The sequence below is a fragment of the Engraulis encrasicolus genome, chromosome 24, assembly GCF_034702125.1.
Source record: "Engraulis encrasicolus isolate BLACKSEA-1 chromosome 24, IST_EnEncr_1.0, whole genome shotgun sequence".
Lineage (NCBI taxonomy): Eukaryota > Metazoa > Chordata > Actinopteri > Clupeiformes > Engraulidae > Engraulis > Engraulis encrasicolus.
In genome coordinates this window covers 26,135,282-26,154,449 of record NC_085880.1, presented here as the reverse complement: position 1 = coordinate 26,154,449, position 19,168 = coordinate 26,135,282, and the positions used below count along the sequence as shown (strand labels likewise).

The following is a 19,168-nucleotide window of genomic DNA, read 5'->3' as shown; positions in this document are numbered from 1 at the left end:
TGAGCTGAGGGGATGCACCAGGCCCCGCAGCTCCCCCAAAGCGGCCCCTTAAGCCCAGAGGTGTTGGGTGGTGTTTGGGTGTTGTGGAGGTGTTTTGGGCGGGGGGAGGTTGGTGTCAGGAGTGTGGCTTTTCCGTGCGTAATCGGATTCCCACACCTCGTTCACGCGGCTTGTTGCGTTTAATCCCTGCTATTTCACCTATGACACCTTGGCTAATGCCTTGGCCCTGCTTCCCCCCTCTGATCTCCGGGGCTGGCCAAGAGCCGCTAGGATGGAGGGGTGGAGGGATGGGTGGGGGGCACGCCAAGCCAAGGGTCCATGTGTTCCAAATGTGGCGGAGGGGTCAGAGCTCATGACACTGTGCTAATTTGGGGGGCTAGCCTCGCGAAACCTCCCCCTCACACAAACTTTGTGACTGACTGGTAAGTCGAACACCCAAGGAGCCATCTTACAAAGGCCCTCACAAAAGTCACCTATGTAGTAAAAGGTTATTGCTGTAGTTTGCGTGAGGATGTTGTGGATAATATAGACTTTATAGGCTCGTCTTTCTTTCTGTCAAAAATTCCTCTCAGTCAATACATTTGTCTGTCTCTATTATTTTGTGAGCTTTGGTCCGACAGATTTTTGCCTGCTGGCAGTTACTGTTACGCAATACAACTCATTTTCTCACATATGCGTTATACGCTTATGTTATCCGCTAGCCGTGGCTGGAGCTCATGATATAAATATATCGGAAAGCATCAAGCCACAAACAATTCCACGATTGGGTTTGACAGTTTACAGAACGCACACTGGCATCTTTCAAAAAGCAGGAATGAAGGTCTGGCAAAAGGCACCAAATTGGCTTTAGTCAATATGTTGTACCTAAATTCCACCACTACTCAAGAGTGCTTCTGCAACATCCCACCCAGAAAAAATAAAGCTGATACAACGCTAGAAGAATGTCCTATAATTATCTGCCAGTGACACATACAATGATTCTTCGCGATGAGTATAATATGTAAAAGCCCATCTTGCTTCACTCAGCCAGACAGGGGACGACGGTAAAAAAAAAACCTCCGACATCCAGAATGGCTGGATGGAGTCGGCTCCATGTCCGCTCCGCTCTCGGCATCTGGTTCGGGTTTGCATGTCTGACTGAGAGACACATGCGATTTGTTAACCCATTTCTGACATCACCGGCTCATCGCATGAGGGTGACAGCGGACGCATTTTGTATCACACAGAGAGCTTCACACAGAGGCACTTTCGCTGCCCTCACCCCAGTTCTGACCACACTGCAGTTACTCAGTGAGGTAAAACATGCCCCTTTGATCTTTTACGATATTGGCGTAATCTCGGCGTAAACAGGGGCATTCGGAACGTGAATGCCAACTTGCCGCGTACTCATGATATCACCCGCTCATTTACAAAAAGCGAAACCCTGTCCAGCACAGCGAGGGGACGGCTGGCTTCCATTTCTTCTCAGCTATTGAGATTGGCTCCGATGCATCCCAGAGGACCCCAGACCCAGCCAATAGGACGGCACTGATCGGAACCAGCGGGTGTCGCAGTTAAGTGGTTCCAGTAAAAAAAAGGGGGACAGTGTGAAGCTGACAGAGATAGACGGGCTATTTTCACCCGATATGGGACTAGAGTGGCTGGCAGCTCGCTGGCTTCTCCTCTCTTCTCATCACACAGAGACAGACAGCGGGACGGGGAGGAATGGAATTGGGTTTCTCCATCAGTGCTGACCATCAGAGAGGACACAGGCCACTTGGGAAAGGGGAAGACTGTCTGAATGTAATGTGTGTGTGTGTGTGTGTGTGTGTGTGTGTGTGTGTGTGTGTGTGTGTGTGTGTGTGTGTGTGTGTGTGTGTGTGTTTTACCTCTTAGGTCCTTTTTTAACTTGCGCAAGTCTTTCTCGAAGTCCTCAAACTTCATCTGAGAGGCCTGGAAAAGCTCCTGTGGCTCTGGAAGTGGGTAGACACACGTCTCTTTGCCAGCGTCCTGTTTGACACACACAAACACACACACACACACACACACACACACACACACACACACACACACACACACACACACACACACACACACACACACACACACACACACACACACACACAGAGGCGCGCACACACGCACGTGCACGCACACGCGCACACATACACACAGATTGGAAAATGGAAAGATTGATAGAGAGAGATAAGGAGAGAGAGAGAGAGAAGAGAGAGAGAGAGGGAGAGAGAGAGAGAGAAAAGTAGTGAGAGACAGAGACATTCATACACACAGGCAGTGTGGGAGACAGGCAGTAGAAAAAAAACGAGATTTAGCCATTTTCCTTGGCCCTAGATAGCGCCGAAAGATTCAATTAGGCCGTGCGTTCCGTTCCCCAGCAGATGGAGAGGAGGAACTCATGCGGCGTACACTGTAATGTATGATAAGTTCAATCAGTGAAAGTTTATCCCTGGAGAGCCTGTGTCGCGTGGTTGATCTTGGCCGCAGCGCTCTTAGCTGACTTCACCTAATCTGGGCTGCGCTGCGCGGCATGGCGGTATTTACAATAGATCTCTTTTGGATCTGCTGCCAGATAGCACATGGAAACAAGGGCTACAACAGGTCTGCTCTGCGCGAAAAGCAAGGCAGGCAGGCAGGCAGGCAGGCAGGCAGGCGCCCATTAGTTACTATAGTAAACGGAACAGCGGGAAAATAAATATAATATAAAACATGTTGCCATGTTGTTCGCTTCACCAGGCCCAGGGAGACGATGATGAAAAAGCTGGCGCGGTATCTGAGGAGGGAGAGCCGAGAGCCGCGGCCGGCCACGGAAAGAAAAAAGAAAAAAAAAAAACGAGTGAATCAAATAAACAGGAAGTTTAAACATACCCTACCTCATCAAAGTGTCTGAGATAGTAAGCAACAATGTAGGACAGGAGGCTCTGGGTGTTGTCCTGAAAGGGGGGGAAGAGAGGGAGAGAGATTAGGAGAAAGAGAGGGAAGGAGAAAGAGAGGGAAAGAGAGAGAGAGGGGAAAAGAGAGCAAAGGTTTGGGGGGAGAAGGCAAAAAAAGAGAGAGAGAGAGTGGTTTGTTTGAACAGCTCATTCAATGTGCGACTCAGACACAAGAGTGCTTCAGACATGTAAATACATGGGCGAGATTAAAGAGCGTGATTGCAGTCACCACGTTTTACTAGCAGCATGATTACCATTACTACTGCGACCACATATACTTTAGTCATTCATCAACTGTCAGATCTCTTACTCACCTGGCCATAGCGCACACAAATTACCGCCATTACCCATAATCACCACTGCTGAATTGTCCGTTATTATCCTTCTTACTATCGCTAGTGGAATATGGCATGTTGATGATAAGAAAGATAGAGAGAGGGGAGAGAGAGAGAGAGAGAGAGAGAGAGAGAGAGAGAGAGAGAGAGAGAGAGAGAGAGAGAGAGAGAGAGAGAGAGAGAGAGGGAAAGAGAGAGAGAGCTGACGGCTGGAATGGAGGGTTGTAAACTCACACTGCTCTTGACGTCCTTCAGCTTGGGCAGGATGTCCAGGGCAAAGCCGTCCGCCTGCCCTCGAGTGCGGTTCCCCCCATTCATGAAATTACCAAAGGCCAAGATAAGCCCCAGCACCTGAATCACACTTTCCCCACTCTGGAGAGTCTGTTTAGAGAAAGGGCCATGAAAAGCGCTATATAAAATAAATGTATTATTATTATTATTAATAATAATATTATTAAATGGTCATAATATAAATCTGATTTCAGAAAATGAAATTTCCGAAGCTGTTCACAAAAACATATAAACAAATATTAATCAAAAAGATGAATCTAATATTAATAAAGACTTAATATTATGTAAATATCTCAATACGTCTCAATCACATAGTAAAACTATATTGCAGAAGTAGTCTATGCAATTAAACAGTGCTCCATTTATACAAGAAAGGGACCAAGATGTAACTAATGTTTTGACCAAGGTTCGTCTCTTTACTTTCTTCTCTACTTTACTTTTCTGATCGTTTTGTAGAATAACTCACAAATGCGTGAACATATCGTTCTGAAACTTGGTTGATTGTTGCTATGCACACTGGCTCAAGCTGATTACATTTCGGTGATGATCTGAGCAGACTTGCCAGAGGTCTGCGTTCTACAAGTACTGTTACCTTGCACTAGTTTTCAGATCTTCCTTTCTTTCCTCCCCACTTATTTTATTATCCTGCTAGATTGGGCTCTTCTTCTCCCCCTCTTATAATTTTACAACTGTGTTAGTTCTCATTCGTCCCTTTTGTCCTCACTTTGCAGACTCTCTGTAGGATCTCCACCTTCCTGTGCACAGAGCCCATGCACTCCGTAAACGTGGACTGGAAAAGGATGCACACCACCCGCCCTGAGAAATTGGGGACTTGGGAGAGCTGGAACAGAAACCTTTTACCAAAAAAACAAAAAAAAAAACAACAAAAAAACACAGAATGAAAAACAGACCATGTTGGCTTTAGGCTTGTCCAGTTATGTCACTTTCATCTTTGCCAAGCTAAGTAATAGTAGTATACGCTGTGGACAAATCACTGCACAGCTAAACAGCATATTTAGCACATAATTAAGATGAGCATGAGCCCACTGCAATCATCTTGAGAAAGTTTGAGTGGAAAGACGACTCTGGTGAATGTTGTACTAGTGCTTCTTAGTGCTGGGGACTGGATGGGGTCCCTGCGGTGTCAGAAGATACAGCTCTAACAACACACACACACACACACACACACACACACACACACACACACAGAGACACACACACACACACCAACACTCTTATGACCCATGGGAGCCCTGTCTTCTAGGCAGTTCTAGAGGGGCTGTGAGGTGCTAATGAGATGGTGAAGTGAAGTGAAGTGAAGAGAAGAGAAGAGAAGAGAAGAGAAGAGAAGAGAAGAGAAGAGAAGAGAAGAGAAGAGAAGAGAAGAGAAGAGAAGAGAAGAGAAGAGAAGAGAAGAGAAGAGAAGAGAAGAGAAGAGAAGAGAAGAGAAGAGAAGAGGAGCTGTGCTCACTGCTCAGGTTTGTCCAGTGGTTTGGGATCCTCCTTATCTTTCACCGAGCTGACGTGCTTCTCTATCTTCTCCATCTCGTCCTGCTGCGCTCGCTGCAACAGTCAGCAGTGACAGAAACAAGTGAGGAGAGGAAATGGAGGGGGAGAGAGAGAGAGAGAGAGAGAGAGAGAGAGAGAGAGAGAGAGAGAGATAACACTATGAAGTATCCAGTATTCACCGACAATGTTTCCACACACAAACTCTACCACATTATTGCTGATTTGATATGTACACTCTGTTCTTCTTCTGGACATTCGTCTAAGAATTACAATAATGAAGCACTAGTGAACTAAACTACTTTGGGAAAAGAGAGAGAATAGAATAAAGAGGGAGATAAAAGAAAAGTGAGCATGAGAGAAAGAGGGGAAGAGAATGAGAGAAAGAAATGAATGCTTACTGTTTACCTGTGCTGCAGGTTTCCATATATGATACATACAATACATTTGGTAATAATTAAAATAATAAAGCACACGTGAATTAAACTGAGCTGAAAAGATAGAGGGAGGAGAGAGAGAGAGAAGTGAGAAGACCTGAAAAGTGAGAGCAAGAGATATGCATGCAGGGGAAGAAGAAGGTGGTGGGGATGTGTTGGCTCTTCAACTCCCATGTGAGGGATACTGATACACAAGCACGGGCGCTTTAGTGGTCGTGAAATTGTGTGTCAAAGCTCATAAGTCAAAAATAGAAAAATCCCCCTCATTATGCATTGCTATTGCTAAACAAGGAATTGACTTTTACTGCCTCGTAAGAGCAGCCAAGCGAGACGATAAATACACAACTGGTGGCTGGTGACCAAAAATGTTCCCCTGTTAAAAAAATGTAAGCATGCATCCATATCCAAGTTTTATTGTTTAATGCAACAGTTTGTTATTTGAGCCAATACTTTGCCAGTGACATGTCAATGATTTTAATATTCAGTGTTGTATTACTGAATAAAAGAAACAACTCCTAATGTGAAAATGCAAACCATTCGACGTTGAACGTTCTTCTTTTGCCAAAACATGGACATTTAATGTGCTGCAAAGTTGAAGGAGAATTCCTGGGAATGACATTTCCAGAACTCTGAGGAATTTCATAATGGGGGAGATAAAGCAGTGCTTTCCAGTCTATTCAGACGCTTTTTTTTTCATCTTTATCCAAAACATTTCATCAAGTGTTTTCAAAAGTGTTCATACTGAAAGCACGTTTGGGAATCCAACAACACTGTCAACCTTGGACTTTGTCACGGCTGACCTCTTTGGGGCTGATTTTGGGGTGACGAACCCAAAAGCCATACAAAGGGGCGCTGGTGATAGAATGTCCCACGTGAATTTGACCTTTGTGTGTGCAAAAACAATAGCCGACTGGCAAAAAAAACATGAGTGTCTGAATTTATCAGCAATATTGACACAAATACTTAATTCCTTTTGACTTGATAAACGGATGCCCCATGTGTTTCTTCGTAGCTGCGGACATCGAGACGCAAGTGTGAAGCATCGGCCTCCAAGTCAGGAGTTAAGTGAGGATTTTTAAGCCGTTACGTGAGAAGCAAATAAGCAGCATTTCTGTTTAAATAAATGAGCGAGCAATCAAAGCATCGGAAAACTATGAACCCCTAGTAAACTTTCTCATGCCAGAGGGAGGCGGTTTTGGGGCAAGGAGCGGAGCGAAAGCGGGCGAAAAAACCCTTCGATTAGCATTTTGCTTGCTTTGCCATCAGTCGACAGGGGCACACTCTGTTTTTCATTTGCAGCACATCAAAAAGTGTAAATAGCCCCCGCCTCTGATGAAAAGCAGAGCTCAGGCAACTCGGAGGGCTTTGACAGTCACATGCATTTATCCCTATTGACACTTAAAATGAATGTCGCATTGGTGAAGGGGGAGATCAAGAGAGATTTTGGACTGACGGGGCTGATCTTAACGTGAACTTGTTCTTCTGTGCGGACTGCTTTTGCTTTTTACGATGCCACTCCCACATGCAATACCAGGGCCTTGTGTTGTGTAACCCTGTTGGGTACACCCTGGTGGAGTTCAGCAAGAGGGAACTACGCCCTTATTAATGAAGCTTTTCAGGGTCTGCACTGGAGGAGAGAGAGAGAGAGAGAGAGAGAGAGAGAGAGAGAGAGAGAGAGAGAGAGAGAGAGAGAGAGAGAGAGAAAGGGAGAGAGAGAGAGAGGGAGAGAGAGGGAGAGAGAGAGGGAAAGAGAGAGAGAGGGAGAGAGAGAGAGACACACACAGACATAGAGAGAGAGATACAGCCACAGAGACACAGAGAGAGAGAGAGAGACATACAGAGAGACAGACAGAGAGAGAGGAACCCCGACCCACACTGAAGGGAGGGGAGGAGTGGGAGTGAGTGTGGCACCACCCTGTGCAGTGTGGTTTGTGGGGTGACTGGCCGGGGACGGGGACGGGGACGGGGACGGGGACGGGGACGGGGACGGGGACGGGGACAGGGACAGGGACGGGGACGGGGACGGAGACGGGGAAAGAGCATTGAGTGGATAGAGGAGAGGGGTGGAAGTATACAGCAGTGGTGGTGGTGGTGGAGGTGGTGGTGGTGTGTGAAGCAGCAGTGGGTGGGTGGGGAGGGAGCGTTTCACCATTATGTGTGCTGTGGTTATGGGCAAGAAAGCCGGAGACAGAGCGGAGTCTCGCACACACAAAAGAGAAACAACCAAATATCTCAACTTAACAACACCCCCTGGGCTATGACTGGAAGGAGGGGAGGGGAACACGGAGAGAGAGAGGGAGGGAGAGAGAGAGAGAGAGAGAGAGAGAGAGAGAGAGAGAGAGAGAGAGAGAGAGAGAGAGGGAGGGGAGGTAAAGATTAAAAAAGACAGCAATGTGCTTGCTCACCCTCATGATGGCACCCATCACAGAGACAAAGGCTCCATCTCTCCTTTCTGATATTTTTGTCCTGATCGATAACATTATTGTGGTGCAGGCCTCTCGCTAAAACTATTCCGAATATTTCCTCTTCCAACAGAACAGTGACTAGAGTGAGTGACGTTAGGAAAGCATGCGGTGTTGATGTATGATGATGATGATGATATCTACCCTCGATGGTATAATGATGCGTGGGAGGCATGGAATTTCTGACAGATTTTTGTAGGCGTCAAGGTCTGCCTGATGGGATATGCGTAGTGGAGAGCCGAGGCGAGCTGACTGTCTTTATCTCACGGACACGGCTGCGTGCCACACTTGACAGCAAGATTTATGGGCAAACGCCACGGCATGACCATAATCTGATCTCAAAAATCGGGAGACACATTTGACTTAAGGAGTAGCAGTTACACCCAAAGTTTAAAAAAAATAATAAAACACTCAGCTCATCACAAAACCTCTCGTTCTTTTGATCACTTTCCGTGTATACAAAATGCCTTTTTTTGCGGACACTGCTGAAAGATTAATTGCAGACGACTGGCCAATATTTAAATGATGATTCCGAGATCAAAAGAGGGAGACCGAAATAAATTTCTCTCGCAAACTAACAGAATGGGGTTGCTGTTGCAACAAAATGCGGAGTGTAATATAACATTACAGGCAAAACACAAAAGTATGTATATTTCCATGTCCTGTCTGTTCAGGCTTGGGAAGCCCAACATCATTAAAATACATGTCGAGAGCAGTGGTGGAGATGGCTGTCTCTCTCTCTCTCTCCCAGAGAAGCCCTGGAAGAACCCAGTCTCCACTGTTTCCCTCACACATTCCAGCAGGGGTTTTGTGGTTTTGCATGTTTGTTTTGGTATTTAATGCACATTTTCCCCTTCTCTCTCTCTCTCTCTCTCTCTCTCTCACGCGCACACGCACACGCATGTACGCACGTGCGTGCGCACACGCACACGCACATGCACATGCGCGCACGCACGCACACACACACACACACACACACACACACACACACACACACACACACACACACACACACACACACACACACACACTCTTGCTCTTTTTGTCCAGACACTAAGAGAGAGGACAACTGAAAACAGAAACAATTGAAAAGCCAACTCCAGCAAATTAGGCTTTGCAAAAAATGTGTTTGAGGATGACAATGAGGGCCAAAACATTTTTTTTTTTAAATGGCAGAGCAGATTTTGCAACATTGCATTTTGTATGTACTGTAGAGAAAGCTTACGTTCTCATAAAGTGCTTGCAGAGTCTCTAGGTCCACCACTGTGTTATCCATGTTCAGGATTGCTGTGAAGAGAAGAGAAGAGAAGAGAAGAGAAGAGAAGAGAAGAGAAGAGAAGAGAAGAGAAGAGAAGAGAAGAGAAGAGAAGAGAAGAGAAGAGAAGAGAAGAGAAGAGAAGAGAAGAGAAGAGAAGAGAAGAGAAGAGAGGGGGGGCATTGAAAAAAGAGTTCGAGAAAGAGACAAGACACTTAGCAGACTTGCTTACGTCAGAGGGCGCTACGGGATGGCTGATGAGTCGATACAGACACGACCACAATGATGGTGTTGTCAAGCCAATAATCCCCAACACGCCTTCACAAAGTCAACAACAAACTAGCAACAAACTGCAGCAACAAAAATCAGGCAAAAGTGATATTGGCAGGAAGTAACAGAAACGGATCTGGACTAGACCGCTGTTTAAAAACAAGCTTAACGGGTGGGATCTTCATTTGGGATTTTTTTGGAGGGAAAGTAGGACAGATCGCAGCAGGCCAAATGTACTTTTAGTCATAAAACGGAAATATGGAACTATGTTGGGCAAACATGTGAGTTATAATGTTATTTGAAAAAAAAGGAAAATTACCTTTTGTTCCAAAAAGTATCAATTTACTATGAGTAGGACTGTCTATAAAACCATTTGATTGTAAATATTTCTTGTACATTATGGATGAGTAAAAACTTGGTTAGATTGTTTTCCCTTCTAATATCATGTGGCTGAGAGGTATTTTGTCTTGGCTGAGTCTGAGTACACACACATTTTAGGAAATAAGAAAATTGATTACTGGCTAGTTTTGCCAACCGCAGAAAAAATAACCAACATGTCAGCGTCAACTGGAAATGACTGAAAATACTCTTTTTTGCAAGCAATTGCAGGAGATATTTTAACCAACTCTCTAAGGACACCCACTAACAACACAACCACAACTGGATGAGCGGTGCAAAAATTGAGACACATGGCTTATCTTCAACGCAACATAGCAAGACACCACTTGACACCTTCATGTCATTGTCTTCGCAACAATGCTAAGTTTGGGGCCAAACTGAAAAAACAAATGTCATTTTCCCGACACTCGGATGCAGTCGTCTAAAATAATCCGTCAGGGGCACAAAAGGCCCTGTGTGTGTGTGTTTGAATTCCTGACGTCCCCAGCTTTCTTGTCTCTCTCTGTGAGGACCTGGCGCCCAGAGGAGTCATTCTCTCAAAGCCAAATGTTTAAACACAAACACAAGAGACAGCCTTGCTGGCTTGCGTTAACAGGGAAGAGGTGCAATGTTACACGGCTCTGCTCTGCGCTGCACACAGAAAGCTCTCTGCCCATTATTAGGCCATTTCCACTGCCCAGGGCTTGCTACACAGCAGAGACTTACTCCATACTCCAGCGTTTCTCAAACTTTTTCAGACCAAGGACCTCTTTATTCATATTTCATTTTTTTTCCGGGGCCCCGTGTCCCGGAAACAAAAATATAATTATGTCTATAATAATGTCACAAATAGCCGATGACACCTTGTGTGGAAATGCTGGTAAATATTTGTAGAAGTCTCCTCGCGACCCATTTGAGGTACAGGTATCTCACAGACTACCAGTGGTCCCCAGACTCCGCTTTGAGAACCAGAACCACTGCCCTATTCAACTCGACTCAACTCAACCCTTGTTTGGCCTCCCAAACAACCAGCCGAGTATGCAGGGAATCACATGTCAAAAGGGACAGAAAAGAGGAAAAAAGAGGAGATGAAGAAAGAAAAAAAGCATAATGGGAGACAGTAAGGCTCCAACACACTTGAAGTGCAATGTTACTATGAATAGGGCTGAGAAACATGTGCGCTAGCTTCAGTTGGCAGTAGAAGTCCCTGGTCTCAAAGGTTGTCGGTGAGCGAAAATGCTTTCTATTGCTTTCTGGTGAAACAAATTCATTTCAAATGCAAATTAGCCAGTCGTGATTTAATTTGTAGCGACAATGTTACCCACTAATGCTCGATGCGTAGCACCGAGTCCAGGCCAAGGACAAATTAGAGTTTAGAGCTCTCTCTATTGAGAATCTGGTTATAATTGCTGTGGTGCTTGTCAGGACATGAAAGCAAAATCAATAATTAATTCCTGACACAGTAATGTGCCACACGTGGCCAAACGGTTTAAATCACATGGTGAGCCCGAAATTATTTCCTCTGTGGTGGGACCCTGGAATAATTTGATTATAATGTAAATTAATTTTCACAACCCTGATCATGGGCTTGTGATCAGAATTCTTTTGTGACACGCTGTGGCAGCTCACAACATCAGTGAAAAGCTGTCCTTTTTTTCTGTAGTCTTCCTTGATTTTTACCAAACAAATGGTTACATATGTGTAATGGTATGAAAGAGAAAGGACTAAATAAAAGGAAATGAGAGAAAGGGGGTGGGAGAAAGGAAGAAAGACAGGGTGAAATCCTGCAATGTAAGTGGAAACAACAAAACAAACGTAGTGATTGTGCCATGCGTCACTCCTTTGATGAGTGCAATGAGAAGCACGCACACAAACGCTTCACAGAAGGCTAAAACACGAAAGGCACACATATCAAAGAACGTGTCAAAAAAGCTGTTTGTGTAAGAGCGGCTTTGCTTGGGTTACTCATACAAAAGTGCGATTTATACAGAGTAAAGTGCTCAAACATCGGGAAATCATGAGAAACAGCTGAGGCAACTGAGGCACCATGCAACGTGCTGCATAGCTACAAACCACCAGGAATGATGCACACTTTTTTACAGGCCAGCTCCTTCAGGCGTGTGTGATTTAGGGCCGTGTAACGCTTTTTCATGTTTGTCTGTACACCAGGGCTCACACTGTGCCTCTGGCAAGAAAAGGGCTCAGGCCTTTCAATGAGCTACCGAGTCCATTCTAATGAAAAGCATTGCTAAACTTAGCAACATTGCATTACATTTATCTGGTTCTTTTATCTAAAGTGATTTAAGTCATTACAGGTGCACGAATTGGTTTACGCAATGTGTGGTGAGGGGTCTTGCTCAAAGGCACTACATGGACCTGCGAACCTGCAATCTTCTGTTTCCAACACCAACCCCCTAACTATCAGGCCATCACTAACAAGCAAACAACCCAAGCTGAAGTGAATAAGCACTGTAGCGCGTGGACTTCTGGATTCAGGTAATGGCACTGCCAGGTAGTGTCTAAGTGGCTGCCTAGTGCCTACTATATAACATTTTTGGTTGGCGTAGAGATAATGTAAGGCATCTTTAGGAGACGCAGAAATTGATGTGGTGTTCTGAAGTTAAGAAAATAGCCGGGTATGAACCTCAGCCAGGTTTATGGAAAGTGTGGTAGATGGTCTGAGATGAGGAACATTTGCAAAGGGTCATGTTATGAATTTCATCCCAGTACTGAGTGGCTGTGGGCTCGAGAACTTTGTCTCTGATGGAGGGAAACCGCTGAAAAGAGAAATAAAGCTTGATTCAAATATGATCTGATGAGTCTATTCTGAGTCATTCACTGGGCAGTAATCTCTTTCATTTGGTCAGTTACAAAATACCACACAACCCCTAATAATTTATATACCAATAAACTGATCAGATGGGATTTGAATCACGTTCATGTGTGCAGATTTCACAGAGGTAAGTATGCCAGCTATTCCACATTCCCTTCACCAATGTAATCAGTAAATACATCAATGCAACATTTACCTTTGAATTCCTAAAACACTGCACAGCTTTAATTAAAAGAAAATGGTTTGAATAAATACTAACAATGACAGTGTGGAGTGGACTGAGTGCCTGCAACATTGATGCAATAACAAATGTTTTTTTTTTCCTTCTAAGAGTAAAACACAACATTTGCTCACTGTCAAACTAAGCCTGTCTCTCAGGGCTTGCTGGACTGCACGGAAACAGTGCTGGTTTCACTCTTTTTAATGCACAGAAACTTGAGCTACACACACGGGCTGCGATGAGTCCAGCAAAAAGCTCCAACCGAAGCGGTCCTTGATATCCCACCCAGAAACTTCTGGCCCACAGTGCACAATGAAAAATGGACCCTGGGATCCTCTGTCAGGTTAGCGCTTGAGAAACCAAATCAAAACATGCAGCCTTCCTGTCCATCCAGCAGTCCCCCCTAGCTCCCATTTCCATTGACCCTACCCCATACTGTCTTACAAGGCCTATCTAGTGTGCATGATGGGCAAAGATGATAGAAGAAGAAGAAGAAGAAGAAGAAGAAGAAGAAGAAGAAGAAGAAGAAGAAGAAGAAGAAGAAGAAGAAGAAGAAGAAGAAGAAGAAGAAGAAGAAGAAGAAGAAGAAGAAGAAGAAGAAGAAGAAGAAGAAGAAGAAGAAGAAGAAGAAGAAGAAGAAGAAGAAGAAGAAAGATGAGGATGAAGACGAGGATGAAGACGAGGATGAAGAAGAAGGTGAAGCAGAAGAAGCACTTGGATGCTCCTCATGAGGCTTGGTCTTGCCAGAGGACTCAAGACTGCCGGTGTCCCCCTAGAGCTGACCCCAGGTCAGCCGGGCGGGCGAGGCCTCATGCTGCGTACAATAGCTATGAGAGAAGCATCTGGCTGAGCCAGGCAGGCGGCTTGCGTGAATAGAGCTCATCGAACCAGCCAGCTCTGCAGTTTTTGAGTTTATTGATCAAATTAAAGCATAGTGGTGCCTGCACACAAAAGGGCAGGAGGATCCAGAGATTCCTTTTTCAGCTTTTTTTTTTTTGCAATCTTTTATGGAAGAAAAAAAACAGAGCGCTAATTTTTTACGACATATCCGTTTCTTTGGAATGACCTTTCAAAACAAGTTGGGCGACTGTGCCAAGGCAAGTTCTCTGTGGTGTTTTTCACCCCTCCCTCCCATGTCTTGTGTTTTCATGCTATTCAAAAAAGAGAAGAAATCCCACAAACTTGAGAAGATGAATATCCATTTCCTCTTCCATCTCTCTCTCTCTCTCTCTCTCTCTCTCTCTCTCTCTCTCTCTCTCTCTCTCTCTCTCTCTCTCTCTCTCTCTCTCTCTCTCTCTCTCTCTCTCTCTCTCTCTCTCTCTCTCTCTCTCTGGCATATCTTCCTCTCTCATTTGCTTCGCTTTGTCCCTCTCCTCCTTCTCTCTTCCTGAACTTCCTCATTCCCAGTTGCAGATGCCAATCGAGGCCCCTGTTCGTTCTATTTCGCAGTCATTTGGTTCTTGTTATCAGAGAGCTCTGAACAGGGCTGGAGAGTTTGGAGAGTTTGACAAGAGGAGAGGAATGACTCCATATCATCCTTTTCAGATTTCTGCTCCTGACTAAGCCCTGGCTCCGGCTGCCAGCATCCCCTTGGCCCTTGCCAGCACTGGCGCCTGCCTTGGTGACGAGCTCTGAGCTCTCAAAAGAGCTTGGAAGGAAGTCTACAAAAAAATCCAGAGCCGAGAGTCTGCTGCGCGGAGCAAACAGTCATAAATAAAGTCCTTGTACGAGGAAAAAAAAGAAACAACAGGAGAAGAAAAAACTGAAATGTCTCAAATTGGCTTTGCAGCTTTTTTGGACGTAAATCTTCCTAAATTACAGAAACAATAAATCTAGTGCCTAAGTCTGGTGACACAACGCCACTCAAGATCTTACTAATTGCCTTGGACATTCTTTGTTTCTCCTTCTCAGCATCAATAACACATCGGAAAATTTTCCAAAACACAAGGCGTACAAATTTTATCGCAATCCTTCAACCGCTGTGTATTTTTAAACACTTCTGTAATATATTCCAAACAGCTTAGGCCCATAAACTCTGCCCTCTTTCTCTGTACCTTATAATCACAAGAATGGATAGGACCACATGACGAAAAGAAAAGACTAATATTTAAAAGCATGTGAGGTGAGGAGGTGGATGGCTTCATTACCTTCTACATCGCTGGAGAAGGATGAAGAGGAGAGAGAAGAGAGAGAGAGAGAGAGAGAGAGAGAGAGAGAGAGAGAGAGAGAGAGAGAGAGAGAGAGAGAGAGAGAGAGAGAGAGAGAGAGAAGCATTTGTCTCTGGAGAGTGTGACCCAAAACTTGGAGCTCATAACGAATGTTTAGACACACCGTTGAAGAATGGCGCAAACCGCAATCAGGAGACGATAACACACTGAGGAGGAGGATGTCTCCTAATTAACTCCCTAGTGTTTCCACTGGAAACAGGGGAGAGAGACGAGGAGAGAGACGAGGGAGAGAGAGAGAGAGAGAGAGAGAGAGAGAGAGAAAGAGAGAGAGAGAGAGAGGGAGAGAGAGGGAGAGAGCAAGACAAACAGAAGAGAGTGACAGACTAATAAGGGGAGATGGTGAGAGAGAGAGAGAGAGAGAGAGAGAGAGAGAGAGAGAGAGAGAGAGAGAGAGAGAGAGAGAGAGAGAGAGAGAGAGAGAGAGAATGGAAGGAGAAGTAGAAGCATGGGAAGCTACCTTCCTAACTAGAACCTGTTGCCTGTTGGTGACCTTCTCCCCCTTAAGTCAATGCCACTGTATTAGTGATGGCCACTCCGTACTTTCAAACAAGCACAGAGAAATTAACAGCAAAAACAATAAACTCCAGAGAGAGAAGATGATGCGCGAGCCCCTCGGGCTACCCGTGCTGATTGTTTCCTATACAGACGCGTTACAACAGAGGGGGAAGCAGAGGGAAGATCGCTCATACTGACCAAACACAACAGAGACGCTCTCTTGGGACCATCTTAATGAATAGGGCTGTGTCTATCCTATGACCTACGCACTCACAAAAAAGGTCAAGCACACACATGCAAAAAGATGAGCATGTACACACACACACTTGCACACTGCGCACACCGCGCACGCACGCACGCATGCACACCGCGCACGCACGCACGCATGCACACACAGTCGATGCCAACATACAAACATACAGTTGGATGAAAGCATAGGTAAAGTAAAAAGATGAAAGTAAAAGAGACTATGATAGTCCAGAATGAATGGAGAGCTGTGCAGTCAAGCGTCAGGACTGATGTGGGTATAGTATACACATACACTAAGCCAGTACAGTACAGCACAGGGCCTATATTACAGAATGTATGGACAGATGAGTAGCCGAGCTTCAGCACCGATATATAGACAATTTTAACACAAAGACATACAGGGAAGAGCGTCTAAAATAAACGTATGGAAATCTGAGGAATCAAATGTCCAGACTGATGTGTGTATTTGATGATTTATGGTGGAGGGAGGTCTGCAGGACGTTTCAGCTGCAGCTCATCCAGACCAACTCCCACTGTGCTCTCCAGAAGCCGTCAGAATGGAGTGTGATTGGAGCACACACTCACAACACATGCACACGCACACACGCGCACACGCGCACACGCGCACACACGCACACACGCACATGCATGCACACACACGCGCGTGCACACGCACACACGTACACACGCACACACACTGAATGATCCAGCAGTAGGAAGTCTTTCTGACGTAGTTTCTAGAAAGACTGGGAATACAAAAGACCAAAACTCAGCACATTAAAGACTGACATGAGAGAAATGGGATGAAATGACAGAACGGGTAGAAAGGGGAGGTCAGCAGAAGAGAAAAGGAGGAGGAGGAGGAGGAGGAGGAGGAGGAGGAGGAGGAGGAGGGGGATGAGGAGGAGGAGGAGGAGGAGGAGGAGGAGGAGGAGGAGGAGGAGGAGTTGAGGTGGGGTCAGTGCTGTCTGCGTGCATGGAGGAGAGGCAGAGGAGGACAGGATGAGAGGAGGGCAGGAAAAGAGCACGGCAGACAAGATGATGGAGGGAATCGGAGGAGTGGCGGGATGAGGTGGGGCTGTGGTTGGGGTGGGGGTTTTCTTAGCTGCCTGCAGGCCTTTGGTAGGAGTCCTGTCATCACCGCCGTTCAAACACGCACGCACGCACGCACGCACGCACGCACGCACGCACGCACGCACGCACGCACGCACGCACGCACGCACGCACGCACGCACGCACGCACACACACACACACACACACACACACACACACACACACACACACACACACACACACACACAGTTTCTGCTCAAGCGCTTTGTGCTCTGCACAAAGACAGAGAATGCACAGAGGCCTCACACCGCACCCAATACCACTACAAGTCACTACAACACAACCCCAGACAACATAATACAATACAATTCACAACACAACTCCACACCGCAGGACACGCCATTCTCCACAGCAAATAACACAACAACACAATTCGACACAACTGCAGACTACGCCGCAGGACAGTCTCAAAACAGGCGCTTCTTCCGCTGTGTCTAGGAGTGCTCGCGACACTGCATGACACAGACCCAGCACAAAACAACACAACTCAAACCCAACAGAAGACCACAGTGCAGGACAGCAAGTCTCGCAACAGAGGCTTGCGCTGTGTTTACTGTGCTCGCTACACACAACCCGACCAGACACAACACAATACCATTGAACACAACAGAGTGCCACACCACAAGACAACAACCTCACAACAGAGGGTTCCACTGTGTCTGCAATGCTGCCTAATACACAACACGACACGACACAAACCCAACACACAACACAATAAGCATTGAACACGAACGGAGAGCCACACCACAAGACACGCCAAGTCCGGCAGCTCAGACAAGCTCAGTTGAGCAAACACCGCAGCGCAAACCAACAAACAAGCATGTAGTGGAGCCACTTCAGAGCCACTGGCGCGCCACATAAAATGGAAAGCGCTCTGGAGAGAAGCCCCTCTCTAAGCCTCCCTGTGGCATGGGTCACACTGACAAATAGGAGTTCACATCTCCCTGTGTGCGACCAGGCTCTCCAGGTCACAGCCATCTTAGTTGAAGGAGAATACCAGCGCGTTTGAACTTACACAGTCTATGGTTTGTATAGGCTAGCAATGCAAGTGTTTATGTTGTGTTTGAAGCAAAAACAACCTTAGGCACATTGAGCTATTTCATGGAAAATGCAAGACTGGTTGTATAGCAATAAAAAAAATTGTCATTGGGGCTAAAGTCAAAGTAGAGAGCAACTCTGTGACAGATGTGAGCACACATCTTCCTGCATGTGGCCAGCTTCAAAAGGCCATTGTTTGTCGGCTTAAAATCAGCACATTTGAACCCAACTATTATTAGAGCCCTTTGTGTACTCTTTCAAGCAAAAAGACTAATGTTGACGGAGAGGGCAAAACTGGTTGTGTAGCTATGAGGTATTGCCATTGCTCAAAGAGGAGAGCAACATATGCCACAAAAGAACCTGTAACTTTCTCTGTGCAGACAGAAGACACAACACAGGCTACATTTACATTACGCTTTTAATTCCGAATTAATAATTCCGAATTAAATAGTTCCGTCGAGTTCACTTTGATCTTTAAGTCCTAATTGTGAAGTGTTTACATGACGTTCTCAAAGCGGCTTTATTCAGAATTAAAGAGAGTTAAATCGGTGGTTAAGTGGTGAGGACACTGATTTGAACTGATCGGAACGCCGTCCTATTCCTTTATTTATTTTTGCCACATCTGTTGGTCGAAAGGAGAGGATTATTGATTTTCAAATTAGCAAAAAAAATACATTTTGGTTATCATCTCATGGGCTTTTGTTGGAACAAAAGATCTCCTGGCTATTTGGCTGTCTCACACTCGTGTCTCAGTGTTGAAGGACACTTTCTTCGATACACACATTATCAAGAAACAGAACATGCACTCTACTTGTACTAGCTGATACTATCTGGAATGTGTCTGGGTGCGGTGTCCGTTACTCAACTCACCATTTTGGATGTCCTTCATATCCAAATGCAAACTGGACATCAGGATGCCAACTGCTTGGGAACGCTTGTTGCTTAAGATTTTAACAACCTACAGAAAAGAAACAAAGAAAGAAAGATAGAAAGAAAGAGCCAGTAAACAAAAAGGCAGAAATCAGTGCCAGCAAGATAACTGAAGAAGACATCTGTGACTGACAGATTTTATTTCAAGACAAACTGCATCATTATCACAGAGACTTTTCAGAGGAGAGTGATTATAA

At 45.5% G+C, this 19,168-nt stretch overlaps 1 protein-coding gene across 1 annotated transcript in view; it reads right to left on the bottom strand.

Moving 5' to 3' along the window:
• Positions 1–19,168, bottom strand: part of fmn2a (formin 2a) — a 75,200-nt gene that overhangs the window by 18,615 nt on the left and 37,417 nt on the right. Inside the window, exons 7-13 of the mRNA XM_063191977.1 lie at positions 18,912–18,999; positions 9,187–9,248; positions 5,028–5,119; positions 4,281–4,410; positions 3,500–3,646; positions 2,871–2,930; positions 1,869–1,989 (exon numbers count right to left, since the gene is read on the bottom strand). Coding sequence (XP_063048047.1) covers positions 1,869–1,989; positions 2,871–2,930; positions 3,500–3,646; positions 4,281–4,410; positions 5,028–5,119; positions 9,187–9,248; positions 18,912–18,999 — 700 coding nt within the window. The remainder of the gene's footprint in view (positions 1–1,868; positions 1,990–2,870; positions 2,931–3,499; positions 3,647–4,280; positions 4,411–5,027; positions 5,120–9,186; positions 9,249–18,911; positions 19,000–19,168) is intronic.